The following is a 20,818-nucleotide window of genomic DNA, read 5'->3' as shown; positions in this document are numbered from 1 at the left end:
TCCAGATGGTACGTTTTGAGCTACTGAACCACAGCTGAAACCACACTGCAATCTGCCCTGAGCCAGCAGCCTTGAGCATGTCACATGCATGATCCTGGGTCCTGGGCGATGCCCCACAGCACCTCCTTTAATAAGTTCTGCTCGAAGACGAGCATTTCTTGCTTTAGGGGACTATTTTAAAGCTGTCCAAAAACACATGCAGGTTCATTTGACTTCAGAAGTCTAGCCAAGGAAATTCATGGCAACTAAGTACTCTAGTAAAAAGATGACTATCACTTCATTTATCCTAAACAATGGAACTGGGGGGGGGGGAACCTCCACGACTAGGTCATTAAATAATCCCTTCAAACTCTTATGATTATTTCACCGCAGAACTAGTTCAGACTTGGGGCAGAAACTCTGCACGTGCTAAACCTCACCATCTGCAGTGAGTCCCCCAAAGCACACCACTTCCCCAACACCATCTCCTAAACTAGAGAAACCTCCCAAGAGAAGAGCTGGGGAGGAGGGCAGAGCTGTGGCAACAGATGTGATGAAACTGGCCAGGAGGGACCTTGCAAAATCATACAGACAGAGATCTGCAGAACAAAGCCAAACAACATTATCCAGCAACAAGTCTATTCACAGTAGCCTTGTACATCTCCTGGTAAGGCATCCCTTCATTTTCTGAAAAGGAGAATTCACCATTTTTGTAGTAATTTGTTAACTTTGGCACTGTCTGGAGAAATTTTTCCCATGAAAAAACTTCTACCCGAGGTTGACAGATTATTTTGCATATAGTCCCAATATATTTTTAAAATCCAAGCAGGAAGTTAATATTTCTGTAAAGTTTCCCAGCAGCAGAATTTAAAAAAAAAAAAAATTAAATGGGCATTTCTGGTGAGGGTGCACCTCAGCCATGCTAATGAATAAAACAACTAACATCTGACTATTGTTTTAGTGCCAGAAAGTCACTGTGTCCATTTATATTCTGCTTATGTTTGACAGCCAGTTTTGCAGTCTTGAGAGCCAAAAACCTTTCCTTGAATGTTTAAATTATCCTTACTGCAGGTCAACCAATCAAGTGTTTTCCAAATTAAAAAAGAGACAGACAACTTTCAGATAGTTTCTTCAAGCTAGATAACTCAATTACCATTTTTCCTAACCACATTATCTTGCCATGCAGTAAAACCTGCTTTTTTTCAGAAGGACATTACTTTAAATAATTTCTGACATCTAGAAATGATAAACTCACACCATTTTCTCTAAAATGTACTTTTCTCAGCAGAAATTATTTCTTCCGTTTTTAGTTTGCATCACTAAATATCAGTAGGTATCCAGGCATATGCTAAACAAGGATGCAGATTAATTTCCATGAATTTGGTACACATCACTATTTACAGAGTGGTCTGAATAAGGTTAAGTAATGGGACTCCAAAGTCATTTCAGATGAGCCAATAGAACTTTAGACAAGTCTTCAACCACCTCCCCAGCCATTTCAGCAACAAACCCACCATCAAGATGGAAGGAGGAAACATTCAGGGAGAAGTAAAGGCACTACAAAACATCACAAAGCTCTCCAGCTGCACTGCACCCACTTGCATTCCTAAGTCATTTCACAACACAAGCAAGTCTTACATAGTATTACTAATTCAGAGCAAGGAAAATCTTCCTTCATGTAGGGTTTATGTTCTACTTTATTATATCCCTGTCTGTAAAAAAGGGCCACAAATGCTCTGATGAATGACCAATGCAACAGCATAATGACAAGTGCCATCCCAGCTCCTAAAACGTTCTCCTAGTCTGAAGATGGACAGATTTGATCCTTCCACCAGATTTTCTTGCAGCACTCACCACAACAATTTCTAGGCATTTCCTCCCATGACCAACCATATAATGGTAAAACACCACTTTCTGCAGTATTGAAGGGCTAAGCTAGAACCTGCTCCAGACATGTGGCACTACACCTAGCTGACAGCACACAGATTCACCACCTTCACCAACCTCAGAGGCCTGAAGTCTCTTTCTTGGGGTGCTGCCACCAACCTGCATCTCTCATTCTCCTTACCTCTTTAAGGCTCTTGCCCATGCCAGAAAAAAAGACCACTTCTATTGCTGTAATCCAGCCACAGACAGTTATTACACAATAAATGACCTTGTGAAATAACTATTCTGCTTCCAAAAGCTACACTGGCCAAATCTTTCCATCCTCCGAAAAGGAAAAAACGCCCACCATTCAGCGCAGAAACTCTGCCAGATCGTGGAAAGCCAGATCTTCCGAATACAGGGAAGCCTGCCTCTAGCGTTTGTCTCCAGGGTGAGGCATGGCTGCAGAGGGGCTGCTCACACAGCCGAGCAAAAGTAAAAACCAGTCCTGGAGAAAATACTTAGCCAAGCTAATAGATAACCGGAGGAGCAAAGTCTCTTGAAACAGTCAAACCTGTGTTGGCATGACTGAACCAGTCCCACCTAGGCACATGAGCAATGAGGCACAGGAAGCCAAGAGCAGAACTAGAAACAATTAAGAGCAGCAGGGCCTTCCCCTTGTGCATCTTAATATTATCACAAAAATGCTAACGGGTAGAGGTTAATAAAATGCATAGCAGTTTCAGGTCAGGTTTATAAGTTCCTGCGTAGTTTTACCATACCAGATGTCAGAAGATATTTCTATCTATGCACCATTTTGTTGTACATGGATACAGACATCCTTGAGAACCAGGATCAGGGTTCCAATGCTGTACATACATTCATCATACAGAAAAGAGGGCAGAAACAAAGCACAAATACAGTCTAATTTCATTACAGCAATTTTTTCTCAGAAATAATTCTTGATTACAGCAAACCAGATTTTTCCCCCACTTTAATCCTAACAGTGCAGTTACACAGACAGGAGGACTTAATTTTCCTCAGTTCTCCTTCATGCACACTGCACCCTCCCACTATTTCTTTACTACCTTTTTTCCTCCTCAAGGTACCACATAAGTGGTCATCAACATGAAGTAACTTCCAAAACAGCTGGATGCTCAGTTTCAACTAGAAATCTGCATTTAGCGTAGCAAAATGGTAAATACGATACCCAGGAATCACAAGCATTTATTAGGGTTGTTTGGAAATGCACTACTATAAACTGGGCAGCAAACGTAAGAAGCAATAGGTGGTGGTTTTCCTCAGTGAGCCATTTAATTTTTCTTACTTAGCATTTCATCTTCAAACATCCCAGTGCAAACGGAAAGAACATCTCAGCTCATTGAACCCACATACCCAACTTTCAAAGCTTCCTCCAATCTCCTACACTTGTACAGGCTGGACACAAATGTCTAAAGCACTATCAAAACTTACAAGAAGAGTAAAGGAATACAAGGAGTAACCTTGGAAAATAGAGGCATCTTACCTTTTTCAGTGCTAGAGAATATGGAGATGATTTTATTCCTAGGTTTCCTCTCTTCTGGTACAGAGGGCAGGGGTTTCAAGCTGTGGTTGGCAGACAACTGGTCTTTGCCCCCTGAACTGAAGATAGTACTGCTCATCCGGACGGGAGGAGCTGGTGGCTTGTCTTCCAGTTCTCCGTTGTCAGACATGGTTCTCAATAGCTAGTGAAAGCACTGAAATAGAAATATTTGTTTTAACATAGGAAGAGAGCATAAAAGACATAAATGTAGCATTTCTGTTGGTCAAGAGGGAATGGAGGTGTGAATTCAACTCTGAGGAAATCGGCAAGCACTGCACTGGCAGACACTGATGTCCCTGCCAAAGGAAGCGGATCCCTTCCTCCTGCCGCTTCTGGGCCACCCATTCATTTGTGCCAGCAGCAGCATTTGTGGGATGGAGTGACAAACTTTTCCAGTGATGAAACGAACCCAGTCAAAAAGACCAGTCAGTTATAACGTGGACCAATTCCCAGATCTGGTTCACTATCTGTTCACACAAAGGTTGCATACATGAAAGGCATAGTATACGTAAGGGCATAAGTACATCATCTTTTAGGGGTAGCTCTAGCCTGAAGAGCTTTGTGCTCTAGAATCAAACACCTGTAAAAGCTTTATAGATGTCTTCTTTCTTGTCATTCAGACAAGGTCTTGGGGAGAGAAGAATAGCTTATGTTTAGAAGTTATGTTTAGCTTATGTTTAGAATTCACACTGTCCACATTAAGTAACATTAAGAATATCTTTACCCGAATTATGCAGCCTACATTAAAGAGCACAGGGACTAAGATCCACTGGATGCATTCCACTTCTGAATGAGGACTTGCATTACTTTACCACTTTATGCCACCCTTTCTCCATTTATAAAATGAGTATATACTATCACCACAATCCTCTTCGAGTCCTTAACAAAAACATGAAAGAAATGATGAACAAATAGCTGCTGAAGCTAAAAACACGGCACAACAAAGCATCTACATGACACATTCCACATTCAAGAAAATCTGCACTGGCCTTTTCTCCCTCCTGGAGATTTTTCTCTGATCACCAAGAAACAGGCAGCCTATCTGCTACAGAGTAAATAGCACAAGGAAAAATTTACAGAAATTACCTCTCGATGACAGCTGAATAACACATATGCCCTTCATTCCTCCATATGCTCGAATGATGAGCCACCCCTTTGGAAGAGGAGTCAACACATCTCTGTGTTGACCTCTTCCTCCTCTCATGACAATTGGGGAAATTAATGGCCTACCAGTGTCTATCAGTTGCCCATCACAGTCCCAAAGCACAACTCAGTCCCAGCCACACCACTGGAGCAATCATTATCACTGCCACTCAAAAGAGTCAGGATAAGACAGTGCAATCCACTCTAAATTATCACACCTTATTTCCAAAGTATAAATATTGTGCTATACAACGTCTCTGTACAACACGTGCATCTTGCACAACATGGTCTTAGCAGAAGAACTAAAAACAGGCAGACTGCCATTCCCTATCATTGCACTAGGTGAATACTGCCAGATCCCAATGAAGAAAAACAAAGCAGGCTAGCAGCCTGAATTCATGCAGCACATGAGCACACTGTTTTATGTCGTGAAGCTCAAGAGAGATTAAAATGAATTATCACCATAAATGCCCATGAAAACATATAATGTCTGTGCAAATACCTTTGTGCTGCACAAGCAGCACAAAGCAAAGTTCTGGCAAGTAAAAACTGGACATGTGCTAGTTGCCCCATCTATTTAAGGACTGATGGGGAACAGCAATCAAAGCTGTGCAATACCCACCTAGACAAACGTGCCTTCAAGCCCTTTGCCGATAATGGAGCAATAAATAGACCTACAATACTTGAACATGTCTGCAGGGATGCAGTTGTGAATCAGACCGCGATTCCCATCCTCCAACAGTCTTCCAAATTCACTTACTGATTGTTCTTTCAGATGTTGCAAGTTATCTGCAGGATCTTCTATATTTTCCAGTACCTACACTGCAATATGGGGAAAAAAATTAACCCTGCAATCTAACAGCAGGTCTGAGCAGCCTACCCACAAGGATTTTAATTCCAACCACTTTCCTAACAATACATATTGTTTGCACAAAGTGTGTGCCACCCATTTGAGATGGGCAAATTTCTGGTCTGAACCACCAAATCAGATATATGGTATTCAAGAGTCCTACTGAAGATGGGCTTCGAGTGACAGCAGACCATAATCCATTTCCCTTACGCTAATCAAATCTCAGAAAAGAATAGGATATAGGGTCCTTAGCTATCCAAATGGGAATAGACATTTAAAAGAAAGCACTCCTCCCTTTGAACAAGGAAATACAATCAGATGGCTAAATAAATCACAGTTGATAAAGCAGCATATCACAAAACTTCAACACCAAAATGATACACTATATGAAGAAAGCAACATCAACGAGTAGCCTTTTGTATTTTTCTAAAGTAAACCCTATTATTTCCTCCATCTGTGCAGTTCTTTGAGCTGCCTGATATTAGCAAGAACAGGATGTAAGGATAAACAACTAAACTGTATCTGAAACTGGACAAGAACAGACCTGGCCCTCCAAGCCCATACTAATTCCCTGCATGCTCCCTTGGAGAACCCAGTCACTGAATTAACAATGGTATAACGTGGTATTCAGGTTGCAAATTTAAAAAACATTTACTACACTTTTGTTTACATGTTTTTTAAATAAATTTCTCACTATAGTAAAAATTCTCAATTTTCAGTGACACAAGCAGCACAAGTCGGCTGATGGCATACTCAGTATTACAGCTTCTTGATCTGAAACGAATTATTCCTCAGCACCTTGCGTGCTCAAGAGAAAAAACTCTTAAGCAACAAGTTGGAAGCGAGTATATGGAAATCCAAAATTCATCTATTCCACAAGAAAAATCAGGCACTTCAAGAAACTGGCATAACAGCATCTGTGCAGAACCCTCAGAGCTGCAGCTCTGATCAGTGTTTCATGTTCAAAGTGTTCAGAAAGATCCTTGACCTCACTCAAAGTAGAGCCCAGGAGCTCTACAGGAGGAAGACAAGCTGTGGGGCTGCAGGAAGACAAGCTGCAGGGCTAGCAGAGGAGACTGGGGTGGCAGAAAGTGCTCAGGCATCAGCTTCCCACCTGAGGGACTAGCTCCGTCATTTGCAGTTAAAATCCTTCAAGCTCATTAAATCTGTGGTTTAGGAAAAACTTAAGAGATGTGATTTATTTAATAACACAAAGTAGTATAATTTCTGGGTGGCTGTTTTGAAGATTGTTGTTAAAATAAACTGCTACATCCAAAACTATTTGGCACAAAGGACCATTTCAATGCACAGCAGCTTTGAATTCATAGTTTAAAGAAATTACAACAGCTCCACTCACAACAGATTGCTTCAGGAAACAGAAGTCTGATCCTTCAGTCATCATCGGAAGTTAAAAAATCAATCATTTTGTTAAGGTTCAAATCCAAACAGCTAGTCTCTTTCTGACAGCTGAGTGCAGAAGGAAAGAGCAGTTCCCCTCTCCTTTATCCTTACCCTGTCTTCATTATGCAGGGAAAGTTTCCACAACATCAGGAAGTACTTTTGAAATTGCTGTGGAGGTTTGGCATTATGGGCAATGACTGGAGGAGGGATTAAAAAAAAAAAAAGGGGGGGGGGGGGGGAGAGGAGTGCAAATATCCTGAGGCTCCTTTCCTGCTCTCTCACTCCCCCGAAGAGGAAAAGGAGCCTGTCATTTCACAGCAACTAGGCGTAATCACTCTTGCACCATCACCCACGTGGCGGCCTTGCTGAATCATGGCTTGTGCAGGGAACTGCAAGGACCAGGGGAATTTTCATTTTTTCCAGTGCCTGCCAGGAGTCCGTATACTGGCAAAGGGGATGTCAGGTTCATATTTCTCTGACAGAATCAGACAACACAATTAATGGTGGGGGTTTTTTTTAGCTTGGTTGAAAGACATTTACTAAAATGGTTAACCTAAGTTTGAGCAACCTCATAAAAGTATGCTAAATCTGAAAGAAAGATGACAGAAGAAGCAAAGATAATATATGGAAGAGGATGTAATCAGGGGAAAGGGATTCACTTTCATCTTTGACAGTGAAGATAATACCAGTAATAATAAAGTATTTAAGCACATCGGCAACTCCCCCACAATCACTAGTTGCACTACATTTAATTACAAGAACTATGAATGAACCACAGCAACAAGCTGTGAAACTGCAAACAATACTTAACTACAGACTTCAGACAGATTCATTCCCACCACAGGACAGTGCTGCAACCCACTACACTCACAAAAAAAAAGACACAAAAAGAGCCAAAAGCTTTTCTCCCAACAGTTCTGCTGTTTACTCCACAAAACATACTCACAGGTACCAGTGCTGGTGATCCCAAGGCTCTGATTCTCAGTCCTTATCTCCAGTATATGACACTACTTGCAATAGCTGTCCCCTCCTTTTGACAAAGGTTTCTTGCCCTACACTGGGGCAGCAAAAATGGCAGTACTCTCTTCATCATCGGCAGCCTTAGACACCATCGTAACGTGAACTGCAGCGGCTGAAGAGCAAATGCGCTCACTCCTCTGCTGCAGAGCCAGCAGCAAGCGGCCAGCCAGGGTCTGTGCTATCCTAAATCACTCACCACCAACAGCGGGAGACCTGAAGCCAGGTTCCTCAGAAGTGCAACTCTTTCCTTTCCACCTTTGCCCAGTGAGTCTGAGGCAAGAAAAGCACAGGGGAAGCTCCTTGTGTAGCTTAACCCGCCCTCTTCCTCCCAGCCCCTGAAGAAACCTACAGTGACCAATTTGTACATGCATTCAGAGTTTCATTTTTACAACAATGTTCCAGGAGTCAGTTCTGCTGCTCACTAGCTTTCTTCCTTTTGGGGAAGAAAAGGGCCTGATAACCTATGGCATATCCAGGTCACAGAAGAGAGACAGCAGTTCCTGTTGCTGCCAGTGGTGGGAAAACACCCAGAAACATAACCCTGACAGTGAGTAAAAGATGGAAAGTAAAGTGAGAATTGGGCAGCGTTTTCAGAAAACTGATGAAAATGCACTGCTGCAGCACATTAGTCTAAATGCTCTGGCTTTGACTTGGTTTTTTGTTGGGTTTTTTTTCTCCCCTCAATTCCCCCTTGTGTGAGCATAAAGCAGGGCTGCTTCCTGAAGAACTTCCTACGTACAGCTCTTGTGCCGGTCCTGGCTCCCTCGGCCTCCCTTGTGATCAGTATCAAGGCTGACATGCACTCCCATCCCAGCTGAAGCGGTGTGCTTGTTCGGTGGCAGGCTCCACCACGGAGGCCCCTCTCCGCCACAGGGCTGCTACTTAGCTCCTCTGACTTCTAAAAAAGGACAAACATTTTTCCTCTCAAACTTGTTTGCAGAATGACTAAAGGGAAATAAAATGAAATTGAAGACAAGCATTTTCCTATCTGCTATAGCACACAGTCACATTTTTACTGGAGCACTTGGACTTGAGCAGATTAAGTTTTAAATATGCATTACGCATGCATACACATCAGTCTTATGGTGTAGTACTGCAAGCCCCCAAGCAGGGGTAGGGAAGATGGTGCCATGCGTCAAACAAAACAGCTGGTATAGAAAGTTCTCATATCATAATGAGTTGAATTTGACATCTTAATGTGTTCAAATTAATGTATTTGAGGAGCCTAGGCTGCATCTGTATTTCACTGCCTGGGATTTGATGCAAAAGTAAATTGGACTACTGCTTGGAAAAAAAAAAAAAACAAACCAAACAAAAACCAAAACACATCAAGCTCAGAGCTGTTTGATAACATGCACATAAATTCTGACTCCTGGCACACAATATCCTGGCTTTACACTGCCACTTAAGCAACAGATCTCCAAGGAGCCAGAACTAAATCAGTGAAATAAATCAAATCCTCTGTATGTACATACCCTGACAGGAGGCTCACAGAGCTGCAAACTGAACTCAGTTCTGTTTATTGCAGGTAAAAATGACTCAACTCATTTACTATCAGCAATGTAACACAAAAGGAGCAACACAACCATCAAATTTAAGTCTATTATGCAGGGCTGACCAAAAAGCAGAAGTAACCGATTTCAGGCTAACAATGCATTAAGAAACGTAACCACTTTGCTTTTGAAATCATAATCCCTGATGTGCCACTACAGCTGCAGGACCTTATTGGGACACCACCTGAACTGCTGCAAGGAGAACTGCCGAACATTTGGGCCATGGACACAGACAGCAGGCACGATGCTTGAAAGAAATGCTGCAAAACCATTTGTTGTCCGACGGAAGAAGAAAAGAGAACAGATCAAAAGTGAAAAAAGCCCTGATGGCAAGCGCATTTCCCTGTCCCTGCTCTAGCAGAGGGCACGAGGGTTGAGAAAAGAAAGTTATCCTTACAGCAATCTGCACGGCAGTGGCTGTCATTTGCTGTCTTCCTGTAGAGCCTTATAGGGCGCTACTGGCAACATTTGTCACGCACAAAGAACAGCATCCAGGACAGCCAGGTGGAGAGCAAAGGAAAATAGCAAAACAGATGTCTCGCAAACTAATCTCGAAGGCAGAAGATGTCAAGTGAAAAGAAGTGCAGAGCAATTAAAAACAATATAATAAAAGAGCTAGTGTGAGATGCTTCAAGAGAAGACCGGTGTACCAAGACAGATTTAAGATAGTCATGTCCCACTCTTGGTTTATATTATAAAGGTCCTTGTTGAAAATGTCTGGAGACTCATTCCCAGTACATTGACCCCAAGCCCCCAGTGGTTTTGGTAGCTAGCTTATCCTCAGCCTCCCCACACCACTCCCTTTTAATACCTGAAAAAAAAAAACCTTACTGGAGGAGATGAGACCTGATGCTTCATTATTCTGGAAAAGAGGGCAAACGGATATACACATTGTGCAGTTTTAAAGTGGAGATCGGAGGGCTGCTCGTTTCATCGGATATTCAATTTTGTTGGACCAAACAGATTTTGGAGTACAAAAGCAGAATGAAATATCTGCATGGGTATTTTTCTTTCCCCCTTCCCCCCCGCCCTTTTTTTTTTTTTTTTTTTTTTAAGGCTTCTGTTGAGCAATAGATTTCCTGTGATTAGCTCACTTAGTACTGATTATAGCTCACTTCCTCCCAGGGATTAGCTGAAAGCAGCTTTCTGACAAGTTTTTATTCAGATAGTGCTACCTAGCCACAGCTCACTTCCTGCCCCATCTCTAACAGCATGTTAGTTCAGCAGATCATCAATTTTAAATTATTTCACCACTGCAGAAAAATTCACGGAACCAGCAAATCTCAGTCTTCTCCACAAAAAGCAAACCAAATCTTTTTGGATGTTTTGCTTTCCAACTTTAAGTATTTGGATCCATGAGATTTATTTAATCAGATCCAAAAAGGAGGTTTCTGGAACAGTATGAGACTACCTTCAGAGACTGAAAATACCTCTCCATTTCAAGTCAGAAAAGTCGTGCAAAAAAACCAGCAGTGGCAGACAAAGAATTACTTTCTCACAGACTTGGCAAACACAGTCTCAGATCTTCTGCCTTCCAAAAGAGGACTTGTGCAAAAGCAAGAACAAGAGTAACCTTGATAATGGCCAGTAAGAGCCAGGTGGATAATCTGTTTCACCTACAGTTATTTAAGAACATGTGCAGATGCTCTAATACAACATGCAGCTCTCAAAGCCTTCCCACCTGTAAAAAGGCAGGCACCAATCCCCACGGGACTTGTTGAAACATCTCTTTCCAGCTTTAGAGGGTCTCAGATAAAAGTATTTGGTCAATGCCAAATCACATACCTGTGAAAGCTAACAGTTATTTTTATTTAGCAAACTAGACTAACCTAAGACACTCCAAACAAGCACAGCTCTCCCTAATTTACAAGCACAAACAAGCAAGATACCCCTTTCAAACGATGCAGTTGAGAAAAGAGCTAAAAAAACAGGAATAAAAACCATCTGAGCCTGTCAAACAAATTTTTCATTAAGATTTATGCAAGGACACATGTTAACCAAACTGACTGCTCGGCAAGGCCAACCCGCTAATGGAGATGATAAATTGCCAGCATCTTTTTTTCAAAAGTAACAGCCACAAGCACCATTTGCGTCCTTCAACCAGCAAGGCTACAACCATGAAGTTTATAAACAGGTCCTTTCTTGCTATCTTCCCTTTCCTGCTACATGTGACAGGGGCAGCACATAATACTCCCACTCTAACGATACTATAGAACCTCAGTCTTTTGCAAAATCAGACTGGATGACGCATATAACAAACCCAGCTAAATTATTTTCATTTTGTTTTTTTCCGACCCCTCAATTTCCTTATGATTTTTGCTGAGTCACACAAATAGAAAGGAAAGCATAGCACAGAGAAAAATAACTGCCCTTTAATTGCCAAGTGAAGAAGAGAGTTGGGGGGTAAAAAAGAAGGGAAAAAAAGCATGGTTGAACAGAAGAAATAAAAAAAGCAGCAAGGAAACTATCTTTTGTTCAGAACAAGGAATAGTCTCTCCAAAACTGTAATGATGTGCTTTCCGTGAACCAAGTTACAGAAGACAAATATCCTATTCATGAGGTATTTGAAAGGGTTACTAAGGCTTCCTAAGGAAAAATATTCTTCAAACCCATTGCCAAAGTACATTACAACCTAAAGCAATTCAACTATTTACTCCTTAAGGCACTTAGCAGATGTGCAAAGTCTTGCCCTGAAAATGAGCAACCAGTCGGCAAAAATGTCATTTTAGGTATAAAAACAGATCCCAGTCTTCTAAGAAGCAACCAGTGGTAGACATCACCTTCTCATCTCCCAGACAGCCAACACAAACAAGCGTATTTCAGCTAGTACTTCTTCACCATGCAGTGCTTACGGCTAAGTCATCCTCACCCCTCGGTGCAGGCACAATAAAGTACAACTTTCATATAAGCATCGATAAAGATAAGTGAAAAAGATTACACTTCTAAGATTCTGGCAGCCTTCCAAGCTGGCAGACCAGGTTCACAAAGTCTGTATACATGACAAAAAAAATGACACAGCAATAGCAGAAACCTTGGTAAGGATAAATTTTTCTCCCAAATGTTCAGTTTTTGACTTTTTAAACTGGGGAGAGGTATAATTTCTTAATCATCAGCTATGTTTTGTGATTGAAAAAGATATCAACAGGGAAAAATCAGAAGAGGCACAGACTAGAGACAAGATGTGCAAGAGTCCTGGCAAAAGCCCATTACTGCATGGAAAATTTAAGCAAATTAATGAGACTTGACTTCACCATATACTGCAGCCACCTCCGAGTCTTGCGATACATCTCCACTTTCTCCCTTTAAACCATGCATAGCAATCAACTCCCACCTGAATCGTCATTCCTGCTTCATAAAATAAATTTGGCACTATTGAACTGTGGTGGCATATTTTACCACCAGTGAGCCAGAAACCTCTTCTCTGCTTTATCACCTCTGAAACAGCTCAAACACCAGAGGTGACAGTACCAGATGGGCCTCAGAAGCGACTTCCCAACTGCCTTTATTTCCCATTTCCCCTAAGTTTGGCAGGAAAACTCACTCGGCGAGGCTACGACATCGTTATTGCCAGCCAATGACAGCGGCGCACAGAAATGAGCCAGATGGCTGAGTTGACAGCCGCAGATGCCCATTCCCACCTTGCTCCAAGAGGCAGCCCTTGCAGGTCCGCAGAGCATGATGGAGGAGGAATTAAATCAAGAGGGATCAATTTCCACCCTCTGCCGCAGGGCTGGGTAGTTACCGCCTACCAGCTGAATTCAGGCCACGCTTCATTTTATACAGCCCACAGCCACAGTTTTCCTTCAACAAACCATTGTGCAACACTGCATAATGATAACATGTACTCAAAGGTGTTTGAAAAAGCCTATTCAACCCTCAACAAGGAAATTACTTACCCCGCTCTACCTACTTAAAAACCTGAGTCAACTAAAGACAGACAAGACAGCCTGTAGCATGTACATCACATGCAAATCTATGATTCAAGGTGTTTGTGCTTACTCATATTTCACTAACTAGAAGACACTTTTCAGCCTTTATTTTCATGAGCTGAGGTTTTCTAAAGATCAAAGGAGAATGGGGAAAAGGGCAAGTAGGGAAAGTTTACAAGAAAAAAAAAAAATGAAGTCTGCATCTCATCATTGAGATTCTCTCAATTAAACCTGGCATTTACAGGCAGGGAGGGATCACACATTCCAGAGCAAAAGTTATTTGAATAAAAGGTACCCCACATGAGGTACCTATACAGCTCAGTGCACTTTTATATTTCTAACAGCATTCACAGCTGTTTAACCTAGACAATCACCACTCAAAAGAACAATGATATAGCTCTAAAAATGTCCGGCTACTCGTGTTGTGTAGCGAGATCACCAGTAACTCTAATAGAAAACAAAGGCTTTTTTTAACCTCTGGAAATACTATTGGGCAATGGCAAGACAAGGCCATGGCTTACCCATCCAAATTAGAGGTTCAGGGCTAACTGGAAAGAGAAGAGGAAACACGCAGTGTGTGCCAGGATGGCAAAAAAAAGAAGAAAGAATCCAAGACTAAGGGATCCATCACTCCCTCATCACACTGGTAGAGCTGTCAAAGGTCAGCTACAGAAAAAAGAAATAATAAGGGAAAAGAAGAGAGAAATAGCTCCCTCCAGAAAAACCTATCTTTTTCATCTACCCTCAGGACAGAGTGTTTCTTTGTTTCTCTCTAAGTGGCTGGCCAAGGTTTGCTTCAACTGCAGTTACTGCTAGCAGATAGTGGGAACTTAAGCTCAGCTCAACAGCCCTGGGGGCCAAACCCTCAACCCTTCTTGCAGCACTGTAAAACAGTGCCAGCCTGGCACAAAATGCCACAATGGGAAATTCTGCCTCTTCCCAGTCAGTTTTCCCAGCCACGGTGAGCACCAGCGGACACCAGTAGAGCCCTGCCGCCCAGATGATCACAACCACTTGGAACAGTTCACCAGTTTGTCAAAACCCCTACGTGAACAGACCCAAGCTCAAGATGCTTACTTTTTCATACCCACACTGAACATAAATTCAGCCAGAAAAAGCGAAGTCTACAAGAAATCAAATGCAGGATCTGTAAATACAAAAAGCACTTGAGCGTGGAAACAGGTCTTTCAAAAAAAAAAAAAAAAAAAACAGAGATGGCTTGGGTGGACATAACTAATTTCCTAAGCATATTCTAGCAGCACCATACAGACAAATAGAGATCATTTCTCCTAGGAGAATTATATTCCATTTGTGGCATGACAGACAAGTACAATGACTTCTTCAAACACTCAAACTCCTACATGAGAAGAGCTCCCTGCAGCATCCCACTTCTGCACCAGGCAAGTTCACTTGCCACTAGCTAGGAAAGCTATTCTTGGCTAGTATGCACAAATTGTACAAGCCTTAAGCCCTCTTAGAAACACACATAGCTTCTAGACTTCACTGTTGCCAGAATAGCCTACAAACATAAATCAGTGCAGTCGTGTCCAAGGTTGCAGATAGCACTGCTGCCACTAACAGTTTTGCCAAGGTCTGGCTCTCTCGCCCCTAACCAGGGTCCTGCCCACATCAGCAAAACTGATAATCCCCCCACCACCGCCAGACTGCTTTTGGTAACAGGAAAACTACAAAGCAGTGTTTATTGCTGCAGTTACTTGGAGGAAAACTGGGAACAAGGGACAACAGCAAACTAGTTTCCCTGCAAACAGTTAGCAATAGCCAGCCATAGATCTTGATGGGGAAGAAGGGCATCCTATGAGTTTGGAAGTGAGGCTGTCAATTTATTAAAACACAACAAACAAACAAAATCAATGAGAAAGCAACATGCTCAGGAAGGGTCACCCCAATACTTCTCTACCAACAGCAGCTCAAGACTATCAGGTGGCATCAGATCTTAGTAAAATACTCCCCAGAGCTCAGTGACGAAACCTCACTAACACTACTTCTGCCTGCAGCTAGTTTGTACGAGTGTTTCAGGATTGTCACATTCAGAGAGAACTCCATTACAATGCTGATGTTTAAAGTTTTACAAACTTTATACAAAGAGACAAGTGATTAGCCTATTTTTTCCTGGCACATTTAACTCTATTAGGAGAGGTAAAGATACCTAGATGGGGCATACAACCAAATTCCGCAGTCATTGCACATCACAGGCAATCCCTTCCTCATTATTTCAAACAGCAATAAAAAGTACAAAAAGCACAAACTGCAGCTGTCACAACTCAAATCGACATGAATTTCTAGGATCTCTACACATGTAAAATTTTGGACCTGCATTCATCAACAGAAAAACAGTGAACTGTAATATCTAGAACAACACAAGGGAAAAGTGAGCAAGGCAAACTGGCTCTGTAAACCATTCACCCGTGTTCACACTCCAATACTCTTTTTGTGACACTGCCCTGGTTTGCCTTGCATGCTGTTATAGGTTTTCTACTTTAAAATTACTTGCACACATACAAGCAACATATTAATGTACAGTGTAATGCAGCAATTCCCTGAAATTGAGGCAAATGTTCTTGTACGTCTTTCAGGGAGCCAAAGCACTCATTTGGAAGCTGGAAAGAACAATTTGCATTCAAAAAACTGGCTGCCAGAATTAGTTTTTAAACTAATTTTCTAATTTTTCTTTTTTAAGTCATTCCTAGTAAAACTACTTCCCTTACTCTTCTCACTCATAAACAGATTTTTATCTAAAATGCTGAAGAAATGAATCCAAACCAACTAGAACTGGTGCGCAAGCTATAAATCAGAATATATTAAAAAATCAGCAAAAAAGCTTAAAATTGTATCATAATTCAAAAACAACACATCTTTATTCCTCATATGCTGATGTGGAAACTAATTTTTGCCAAGCCTACAAGACAACTATAGGAGCCAGTAAGCAGGGGAAAGGAAAAAAAAAAAAAAACCAAACCCACACAACCTCTTCTCTGTATTATTACTACTGCATATGCTTCTTACAGTTGACAAATCAAATGCATGATAAAAATATCCTAAACATATATGTATGTAAATAAATGTACAATGGTTTAAACACCAATTGTGAGTGGTCAAACAAATTTATCAAATTTTCAAAGTGATGTAATACATCCTACCATTTTATATTAGCACACTTCACAGATCTTACTATTTTATCCCAGCTTTACTGATTAAGAACTAGACGAATTATCTCTAGCCATCTACAACTGCTTATATAGGATGCTGCAGCACTAGGACAACAAAAATTGATTTTGCAGCTCAAGAACGGAATACTTTAAAATAAAAATACAAAATTAAGAACACAGTTACCAACTGAACAGACAAAAGGACTGTGACAATTACAACACAGGATAACCAGCACCCTGTGAAGCATAAGAGCTTCCAAATGAAGCTGTCAAGTTAAAATAATACTTAAACAGTTGACAGAACATAATATTGAACTTCAAAAGCTGCAAAAGACTTTAAAAACCGACTTATATTATGACAGGAGTTTAACACTGAAGCACATATAAGGGAGCAAATATCGTGTGAAAGGTCTCTATCGCTGGTGACAGGTTGTCTTCGGGCATCTATCAGGTTGCTTAATAATTTATGCAAGATGTTAAGCAACTGTAAATGTGATCCTATTGAACTTATTATTCGAAGTGTTTCCTTGGAGTGTTTTATACTATTTGCATCACAGCTAAGCTGTAAGGCCTGGGCTGTCTAGGCAAGGATGCTGGAGTACTGCACCAAGTAGCCCTTCCAGCTCCACATATTGTAACTATGTACCTGTTCAATAAAGAATGAGTGAAATTCTTATGGGCAGAATGACAAGATTTCAGTGAAATATTACGGAGCAAGAGTAAAGCTTCAGAAAATGCATTTTTGTGAGGCTCGGGCATTTAGATACGAAAAGGATGCAGTTCTCAAACCTAGTTCTACCTTCTTATCTTGCCTCCAATAACAGTTGTGCAATTATAAAGCAGCTGAAGATGCCTGTGAGGATGAGACTGAACTCACATAAAACAGACCTCAAAGACTAATGTCTACCATCTACAAAACACAAAAACTCACCCATGAAATGGAGGCTTCCATCCACGAGGTCCTCACATACATGCATACCACCCCAATAAAAAATTAAAGCTACTTTAACAGAAATAAGAGATACCCCACTTATCTGAGGGGGCTCTAATTCCATTGCAAGAGTTGCATGATAATAATCTATGAAAAACACAGAAGAAAGACATTGCTTATGCTGTGCCATCAACACAAGAACTGAAGACTTGCATTATAGCATTACCTTGATCTTCAGCACTAGCTGAGCCCTAAATCACAAGAAGATGAAGGATGTATCAGGGAGGCATCACTATGTGATTGTCTACTCCTTCATCTGGAGGTACTGCAAAACCAGGGTACTGCAGACAGCAGCTGAAGCAAGTCCTGGGCCACATCCCAGGTCCAAAAAGTCATTTAAGAGAGTCCTTACACTGAAGCCAATATCCATCAAGAAGAGACTGCAGTCAGTACCTTGGGCGAGATGCATCAACAGCCTGACCCAGCACAACAATTTTATGCCTTCCAAGTCTTCCTCTTTTTAATTTACAATACTATTAGCTGCTACCAGTGTGTCTGAACATACGAATGAGGGCATAAAACATTTTTGTTGCAACAAATGAGCATGGAAGACTTACAAATTCTGTGATTATGAAAATTCAAACACACATTTTTTTAAATAAAAAAAAAATTTATCCTCTCATAAAATGTATTGTAACTATGGAAAAAGTTAACCCTAATATAATACCTTTAGAAGTGGTCAACTTTCCAAGAGCTTGTCATCTAAGTGAAAATTTTCTCAGGTCCTTTCAATTCTGTTAAGAAAACAGGAAGCAAATTTCAGTAAGCCATTTCAATAGAGTAAAATAGAGATAAAGATCTCTGTTAAACTTGGCAACAAAGAGAGAGCCCACAAAATACCAGCTTGAGCAGTCACTTGCCACCAGTCTATCACCACACTGCTCACTGGAAAATGGCCCATCATCCACCATTGACCAGGTATGTATGAACACATAGACAGTATGTGTGAAGCCAAACAGAAAGCACTGATGATCCCAGTACCTTGTTTGGGAAATTAAAAACATAAACAAGAGAAAAGGACAATTAAGATCCTAAATGTTGAGGATTACTAACAAGTTATTTGACAAAACCGTTAAGGGTTAGGAAGAGAAAGCTGTTTCAGCAGCATAGGAAACACGATCACTCTGATTAATCAGAGTAACACGGAACAAGAGTTACATCTATTTTCAATCTTTACCAAGATCCTTGAAACAAAGAGATTTCTCCAGTTAAGATGCAGTTTTAAATTTAGAAAGCTGGTATCTCACACTTTGGCCCATGGACATTGGAAGGGCTAAGAAAGTAAACTACAACCATCACCAGTCTCTTAGCCAAATAAGATCTGGTAGTACTGCAAGTACTGCAAAGACTAACTTCCAAAGATTTTCAATAGCCGGGCAAGGAGGATCCCCAATGAGTCACGCTTAAAGTGTTACAAGATAAAAGTCAGTGCCAACCATGTGTCTGACAAGTATCTCTTAGCAGCAATGAGGAAATGGAAAAAAAAAATTATATCTTGTTAGCGTTAATACAAATTTTGTTTTGCTGGAGTAACAAAATCATTACTACCATCTACTACCAAATTAAAAATCATTTCATCTTGGTATTTTCACTTATCCTTCATTCTTTTAGTTTATTCCCCAACCCTTCTTTCTAATTTTTTTTTTAAGACACTAAAACCTTATTACATTAGATGCTCCAAGCTCTAGTAATATTGCTGTGGATGTGCTACCATATAGGTTTACCAAGTGTCTTAACTTCTTCCACAAGTAATACTCAAGCCAGTTTTACCAAGCATGAGTACATTTGCTTGTGCTGCAAAAAGACTGTGAGACTTTCCAGTGTACACACAACAAGCCAAGGAAAATTAGAATTATGCCTCTCAGAAGTAAAATATTTTACAATGGAATAATTATTAATAAATAAGAAAATAAAAGACATCACAACCACACACTAAAACACACAGCCCTGCTTGTGAAGAAAGCATCCAAACCAGCTTTACTGAACTATTCTTAATTTTTATTTTCCATTTCTAACAGCTACCTGGAAAAATAATCCACACCTAAAAATCTCAACATCGACCCACTATAAAAAGAAAAAAAATAAAACCACCACCAAACCAAAAACCAAAACAGTACTATACCACATATATAAAATCCCTGCAAATAGGTCCAGAAAGGCTGGAAAGAAAAAGTAGCATTCACAAAAGCCGTGAGTCACCAGCACTGCCAACACATACTTTGGCTACTGCAAAATAGTCCTCATCCCACCACTCTGCCATATACTTTGCAACATGCCAGAAACAAAAATCAAGAGGTACTTGCATAAATTTCCTGACTGCGGCAGTCAAGGCCCTCTTTACCACAAAGAATTACTTCATAAGCTTGGACATTAGAGCACCAGATTAAAATTAACTGTTCTTGTTGCTAAATATCTTTGAAAATCCTGGACTTCACTTGCACCCTTGAGTGGAAAAAACAAGAAGACAAGCAGAAAAGATTTTACTAAGTATTTCACACTTGGTGATAATGTGCCAACTCTGAAAATCAAACATTTCACATAATTCATTTTTGTAATAGTGACAGCTAGCATTTCATACACTGGAGAAAAAAAAGCGGCCTCTTTCAAAGTAATAAATCATTTAACAACATTAGAAACCTATTTTCTATGCCATAGAAAATGACACTAGTGTTTTGTGATGAGATCTACAAATAAACACCCATTTGTTCATTTTGTCTTTGATCTGAAGTAACATTCCCCAAAGCTCACACACACACGTGAAAAAGGCTTTCTAGAGCAGAAAGCCAGACACACTTTCCAGCTACTACAAACCGGGCCATTAGTGTCAGATCACTGAGCAAAATTTTCAAGCCAAGTTTAACATCAGTGATTCCTTTTCCATGAATTTAGTTCCCTGACGCAGATCACCACAGACTTAGGGATGCCACAGCGCTAGCTCGTTGGAGTGGGCAGAAACAACTGTTTTGGGGCCAGGGGAGAGCAGGACCCTCTCCTTTCCCCCTCCAACCCAAACAGCTGGTTCTCATATATATCTAGGTGTAAAATCAAGCAGCACCCTTACAGTCACATATTTCTGGTCTAAACCAGTCGCAGCAGGTGCACCTCATGTCCGGTAAAAATCTCAAGCACTCAACTTATTTAACACTAGTATAAAACAACAAGTATTTCACGAACTGCAATCAACCTGTTGGCCCAAAGCAAGCAAACACAGTTAACAGCCATCCAAGGTCATGTGGGAAGTCAGCCTGGTTCAGAATAAGACTCAACTAAGATACACATGTTTTGAAAGCTGCCTGAGCTGACCACTAACCCCATTGCTACATTCTGTATTCCCAAA

At 40.8% G+C, this 20,818-nt stretch overlaps 1 protein-coding gene across 7 annotated transcripts in view; it reads right to left on the bottom strand.

Moving 5' to 3' along the window:
* PAK2 (p21 (RAC1) activated kinase 2) overlaps positions 1 to 20,818 on the bottom strand; it is a 53,399-nt gene that overhangs the window by 21,236 nt on the left and 11,345 nt on the right. For 3 of the 7 annotated variants that reach the window (XM_072868895.1, XM_072868894.1, XM_072868890.1), the window contains one exon: positions 3,371 to 3,581. In XM_072868895.1, coding sequence (XP_072724996.1) covers positions 3,371 to 3,557 — 187 coding nt within the window. In that variant the 5' untranslated portion in view covers positions 3,558 to 3,581. Of the gene's footprint in view, positions 1 to 3,370; positions 3,582 to 7,767; positions 8,001 to 8,580; positions 8,740 to 18,148; positions 18,216 to 20,818 lie in introns of those variants that run through there. The other 4 variants (XM_072868893.1, XM_072868891.1, XM_072868892.1 and 1 more) reach the window with 3 other exon arrangements.

The sequence above is a fragment of the Ciconia boyciana genome, chromosome 7 (assembly GCF_034638445.1).
Source record: "Ciconia boyciana chromosome 7, ASM3463844v1, whole genome shotgun sequence".
Taxonomy (NCBI): domain Eukaryota; kingdom Metazoa; phylum Chordata; class Aves; order Ciconiiformes; family Ciconiidae; genus Ciconia; species Ciconia boyciana.
The sequence above is the reverse complement of the archived record's forward strand: the minus strand, read 5'-3'. Positions and strand labels throughout refer to the sequence as shown.